Raw genomic sequence first — 6,610 nt, 5'->3', positions numbered from 1 at the left:
GATCTCTACTCGCGTTACCTTCCTGCTCGCCTCAGTCTTCTTCCCAAGTTGGAAAAAAACAAATGTGGGAGGGATTGGAGTATGAAGAAACACAGACTTTATTTTCCACCAGTGTCAGTCTCCTTGTGTGTTTGAGTGTCTACATGCAAGACGTGTTTAATCTGGAATTGTGGTCGAGTGTGACAAGAACACACACATGCACGCATACAGTCTCTGTGTAAAACTGTGTTACAAGTTGACACAACAGTAGAACAGCTGCAAATGGAGCATAAATCAGTGTGTGCCTATGTGTGAGGTATCATGGATACTGAATACATGGGGGGATTTATTGTACCACATGTGAACAAGGTGCTGCTCTCCGGCATTCATCCGAAGTCTATATCTGACACATATCATCCGCTCCACTGCTTGTCCTGCCGTCTGTCTCGCACGGCGGTTGAGAGGTTCTGTTTCACACCTACGCTGGATATTCATTCCCGTCACTTGTGATGTGCGTTCACGGGGAACTCCTCAGGAGTAATGTAAGTCGAAGCCGTGTCAGTTGGGGCTGAAGAGCCGCAAGTTCTGAAATGGAACACATCTGCCGGTTGTGCTGCATTGTGGTTGATACAGGCGGCATATTTGACGAGGAACAAGAAGACAATATCTCTGGTACTGGTGCGTCGATTTTGATCCTCTCTTTTTCGTTGTCCATTCGCAAGATTGATTGTATTGAATTCATTGTTAAATTGGTGGAGTGCTCTTTTACACATTTGCATTAAATGTGTGTGCAGTCATGTTTGTAAAAAAAATGTTTATGCATGAAACACGTCCGTTTTCAAAGATTACATGTCTCACTTAACTGCTTCTAAATACATCAGCTGAGTGAGGAAAAGAGAGCCACATTCACACAGATATTTGAAGCCTCATATTGTCTGTTACCAGGTCCATGCAGATCGTCATGTTAAATCTTTTTGAATGAGTTAAAAGGGCGAGAGAGGTGAAGAGGGAGCGCTTCGTCATTGCTCCGATGAGTGAGGATAACGTGAGTGTTTCTTGACGAGAGGGGATAAAAGTGTTCGGTCGGAGAGGGGTCAAGGTGGGAGTATGGCGGCAAATGCAGATAAGTTATCACAGGAAAAGCCCATAAGCTGCTCTGTGTCCCAACCTGCACAGGAAATGTGGAGTGGCAGTGAGATATTTCCTCCCTTCTTCACTACCTCCCTCTGCTTCGCTGCACTCATTTACTTCTTCAGCCTGTCCCGCCAGCAGTTTTCTATTTCTATTCGTTCTATCTCCGATTTTTAAGGTTTTTTTTCCTCTTATGTTTTTTTTTTTTTTTTGCATTTACCCTTTACGTTCTTTTCATGTTCTGTTTCCTGTCATTTCCTTTCCTTTCCCTTAGCATCAAACCATAGAAGCACCATGGATTTACCACGACATGAGTCATTACTGACAGTTAATTCATTCATATGCATGGTCAATTGTGTGCATGTAAAGATCAATTCAATGCAAAATTGTTTAGAGGTATTTTTTTCTTCTTTTTACATAATCCTTTTTTTCTTTCAAATTACTGCCTTTACCCTCTTCTTCTTCTTTTTTTCAAATGTTCTTTCTTCTGGCTGAGTTTGACTTTGCATCCCTGATGGATTTGGACCAGTTGAGTGTTGAAATGCTGCAGGGCTCTGTTCTGGGGCCCATCATAGCTCCCTTTCTCTAATATGATGAAGATTGAGCTGGGAGAGCCTCCGGGTTGGTGGAATACTCTGGATTAGGTCCCATCTGTCAAAAAACACCTGCTCTTTTATGGCCCTGAAAGTTCTCTCTCTGTGTCTGTTTCTCTCTCTCTCTCACAAACCTGCGATAGATCACCAGGCTACAGAAGCAGGCACCAGAGATGGGCATCTGATTGCTCTAGCATGTTCTGGGGAATGTTTCTACATGTTATTATGAAACGAGGAGCAAGGGTGAACTGGTATTATGAGGCATGTCTGACACGTTACCAAAAAAACTTGATAAAAGTGAGGTTTTTCATTGGCTCACGCAGGGGTTTTGTCACATTCCTCCTGGAATTCTAAAGACAGTGGACAATCGATGTAACATTCCATGTATTTTCTATGATCTTTGTACTCATTTCTACGCTGCGTTTCACTTCAATCTACTGTAGTTAGGGTTAGGATGAGGGTTTGTTGTTGCAGTCTAACATGAAAATCAAGTGAAACCTTTTTTTATGACCAATGAAAATGAAGAATATATTAGTTTCATAAACAAACAATCACAAAATCTTTACAAGGTCAATGTAGGTATCTCTCTTTTCGCTCATCCGCCACATTGTAATTTCTGCCACTGTCAGAGGAAATGGAAATATACTGTACAACCAACCATGTTGCTGTTTTTGATCGTGTTGTGGCCCTACAACACGGCTGCATTTGTATTGATACATTTGTGTGGCAGACAACTGTAGCCATGACTGCAGGTGAAACTGTGTAACAAGCTCTTCATGGCTCATAGAGAGCAAGAGATGGATAGACACAGACAAAGATAGAGACAGAGGGAGGAAGAAGGGGGGGGGGGGGGGGGGGGGGGAATATGAGTCTAATGTCTCGGTTTCCTACCGAGTGTGTCTCTGATGTAAATGATGTGGAATCACTGCAGTTGAGCAGTGAGTTGAGGTTATATGGTGAGTTACGTCTAATGGCACTCAAGGATCGACAAGGGAGGTTGACACTGCATAATGAGGGTCTTCGAATAACTCTAAATTTGAGGGTGGAGAGGAAGAGAGAGTTCCAGCATGTGATGTTTTTACCGTGTGCGTGTCTTTATACTATATATTGAATGACCTTTTTCAACAGCAGAGCTGGGTGTGAAGACGGATGAGCAGGCAATCACAGAAGAGCTGAGGCTATGTTAGGAAACACAAAGTTTAAAGGGGTCAGATGGTGTATTTAGTCCGGAGCTATTAAAGTGTCAGACTATCAAGTAACTTGAGGCTGAGAGGGATTAATATGGTAATATGCAGTTTTGTGGAGCTGACGTGTGAGCCTAAAAGTTTGAGGTGACGATAGCGTAATGGCAGAGAAGTGGATATGAGGCAGTTGCCAACTCAAATTGAGGCTCTGACATATTTTGGTTTTTGAACAGCTTTACAAAGGTTTTATGGACATAAGCAGCTAGTAGCAGTTTTGTTTTATTTATTTTTTACTGTTCGGGACCATTCCGTTGTTCAGGGAAACGAAACAGAATGAAACATTCTGACCCTAACCTGTTATTCAATTTTTTAAAGTGTCAAAAGCATCAAAAACAACATTTTCCTTTTGGCAGACAGACAAATCTCTGCAATCTTCATATGGTATCCAGAGATTTTTTGATTTGTCCATTATAAATGAGGATTCTTTCATTGTGTCTGATGTGATCATATATCAGCATCAAGTGTTTATGAGTGAGTCATTATGAATGAGAGTCAATGTGAACTCATTCATTGTCATGTCCAGCCAAAGATGGGCTTTGCATTTTTTTCTTTCCAGTAAATAGAAAAAGTGACTGTGTAGGTCTATAATAGACTGGACCCATCAGGTCAGGGTGGATTCGGACAAAGATTTAGGACTGTTTGGGTTGGGTCATGTCAGACAAACAATAAGGAGTGAACATTTGACCTTTGTGTGTTGAAACTCTATCTTACAGTATATATATGGCTCACAATTTACCTATATAAAACAATGCCTATTGACTGTCTTTCAGTCATTCACCAGTTGCCCACTGTGATCAGATTAAACTGTGAGTATGGTTACAACAACTGTTTGACAGGGCATCTCAGTGCTTAAGTTTACATTAACTGCAATCGGTTTGGGTTGAGTTCAGACACTAAAGTGATATAAAATAAAAAATACCATAATTGCGAAGAAAAGGAAAGAAATTACTGTTCTCGTTTTGTCTTGTCATGTACTGTATATGGGTGAGGGTCAAAGAAAACTCTGCTCTTAAAGGACACTTTGTTGAACTTGTCAAAGCAGGGCCCACAACCATGAGCTCAGTTTTGTTGCCGTTGAGCTTGTGTGGGTTTGATGACATCCATGTTTTTATTTCATGTAGACAGTTGACAAGAGACTGTGGGAGAGTTGATTGGATGGTTTGGTGTTGAGGCACAGCTGTGTGTCATCAGCATAGCAGTGGAAGTTTAGACCGTGGTGGTGGAAGCTCTGATCAAAGTACTCATTTAACATGTGACATATTGTGCCTATTGCCTATATAAAATCTGAAGAAACAGAGGTGCACAAAGACGGCATAATCCTTCCAGCAGATTGTTGTCGAACCCCATGAAGTTTTGTAAGTGGGAAAAATGGATGATGAGAAACATGTTTAACTGCATTAATGTGGGAACAGAATGTTTTGGATTATGCTTTGCAAACTGGATGTTACTGAAGTCATTCCATTGATGTTTTTGGAAACTTAAAGCATTCCCATATACAGTACAGTATATAAAAAACTGTCAGAACTGTTTTAGCAGACAAAAGGTGAATGGTTAAAGAATATTTTATTTTATTTTATTTTTATTGCGGCTGAACAACCCTTTAAGGCAACATCTGTTTGGGTCTATTGATTTTTTTGTTACTTCACGTGACCTTTGGTGTTCCTTCCCCTTTCTTTTCATCATGTCTGCCCCCTATTGGTTGTCAGTTGTGGCTTCTGTTTACCTTCTCCCTGATCCCCACGAAGTATATCAGCCCTGACTGTTCACTTCAATCTTAGTTCAGATTGTTCGGTCACGTAGAAAGTCTATGCCAAAACATCAACATCTCTACAAGTTAGGTGATCACGAATCTAAAGGGGAGACCAACCTGTGAGGTGTCATGGTTGAAGATGATGGAGCTGAGGTCACCACAGTTGTAGTGTGTTATGAGGTCCTCAGTGGTGTAGGAGCCCTGCAGGCTTCCTGCTCGAACGCCCTCGTGCTGCAGCAGTGTCTGGTTCAAAGCAAATAGCACCTGCAGGGAGAGAGAGAGAGACGAAAAACCGGAGGGGTGCTGTTAGTTTCTGCATCTGCAAACTCAATTTTCTCTGCTATGTGCTGAAGAAGAATTTATCATCGTAGGGGAGAAATTGTGCAAGCGGTGTTCCTCCCCGAAAATATAATATGACCTTAATAAACAATGAAGCCGTTATGCTGAGTGTTGGAGAAATTGAAGCCCTTTTAGAGCATTTTGATTTCTTTCAGGATATTTTCATACACTTTCTATACAGGCTGACTACAGGTAAAAGCAGACCACAAGAGACATGGCAACACTCCACTGACTTTCTTCTGAATGAGGGCGAGACGTGAGGAAGAAAGAGAGAGACAGAAAGAGAGAGACCATTGAAAAAAAAAAGCCTTCTTTCTCTTTCACCAGGACTGGGGTGCCTTAAATTTATGGCGCCCATTAAAATCAAAAGTAAACCCTCTTTAGAGAGAATTTACAGCGTGCAGCCACCGCCAGCCAGCCCAACGACTACACAGCTGTCCTAGACACAGGGGGTTAACCTCCCAGCTCCCGCCCTCTACAATCCCACGCCACCTCTGACTGGCCTGGCAACTGGGACCAAGTTGTCAATCACTGTTAAGATCTCTTACAAGAACCAGAGGTGTGTTTGAAGAGGCAATGTGTTTTTCTTTTCTTCATTTCTTCGTGGAACTACAGCAGATTTTACAGATCTAAATTACACCAAGCAAGACAGTTTCAGTTTGCTTGATTAGAACAAGTCACTCAGCTCAGCGCATCTTCAAACCACACAAGACCGATCCTTGTCTATGATCATAATTACCAAGAAACCTGACTAGCGCGTCGGAAAATACTTCAGGGAGAACGTCAGCATCCTGGCCCCGATGATTTGTAGAGCGACTCAGGGCCGATACAGCTGCACAACTGATTGAAGCAGATGTCAAAAAGGCTGGGTCGTAATTCACGCAATTAAGTTATATTTTTGCAATCATAAATGCCCATATTGTGCATATTGAAGGTTTCAACTCCAGGTAACCTTTACGCTGGGATAATCACAACCAAGCTCTAAGCTCAACCTCGTGACTCTCTCTGAGGTCATAATGTTTGCTACCCAGTCTTGTGAGCCTTTTAGCTTTAGTTTTTTCTCTCTCCCTATAATGGAAAGTGACAACTGATGAGCTAACATCATATATAAGTCTCTCATTATCCCCCTTGCTGGTCTTAACTTTTCTCTTCCCCAGCTCTTTCTGCTCTTTCACTCCAAGAGACTCCATCCTCCTCATCTCTGCCAGCACTGGCTCCCGAGCCCTTCCTCCCGCTGTACAACCAAGAACTCAGTCTGATCTTATTTATTCTTTTTGACATACTTCATCCAACATCATTTTTTTGCTATGCTCAGCGCCACGCCGTCGCGCTGCCAGAGGTACATAATCCAGGAGTACTGTAGGTCTTAATCAAACCTGTGACAGTTTCAGTCCTGAAAAAATAGGCCTGTCATACTTTTCTCAGCTCATATCTCAGCACCAGATGTCCTAATCCCACAAGCACCCCTGCTGGCTCAGTAATGACACTATACCACATCACGGTTTCTAGTTCCATCTCACATGAGATTCTTTTATTGCTCTCAACTTCAAGTAACGTGAAGGTGTGATGCCAGG

The 6,610-nt window shown here is 42.1% G+C and overlaps 1 protein-coding gene and 1 long non-coding RNA gene across 3 annotated transcripts in view; one reads left to right on the top strand and one right to left on the bottom strand.

Moving 5' to 3' along the window:
• Positions 1-6,610, top strand: part of LOC124850950 — a 59,308-nt gene that overhangs the window by 403 nt on the left and 52,295 nt on the right. The gene's annotated exons all lie outside the window — the stretch shown is intronic.
• The window catches only part of trabd2b (TraB domain containing 2B), a 61,818-nt gene that overhangs the window by 20,638 nt on the left and 34,570 nt on the right, over positions 1-6,610 (bottom strand). For both annotated transcript variants that reach the window (XM_035646612.2, XM_035646613.2), the window contains exon 3: positions 4,815-4,961. In XM_035646612.2, the coding sequence (XP_035502505.2) occupies positions 4,815-4,961 (147 nt within the window). The remainder of the gene's footprint in view (positions 1-4,814; positions 4,962-6,610) is intronic.

This window comes from Scophthalmus maximus, chromosome 13 (assembly GCF_022379125.1).
Source record: "Scophthalmus maximus strain ysfricsl-2021 chromosome 13, ASM2237912v1, whole genome shotgun sequence".
In the NCBI taxonomy this organism is placed as follows: Eukaryota; Metazoa; Chordata; class Actinopteri; order Pleuronectiformes; family Scophthalmidae; genus Scophthalmus; species Scophthalmus maximus.
The sequence above is the reverse complement of the archived record's forward strand: the minus strand, read 5'-3'. Positions and strand labels throughout refer to the sequence as shown.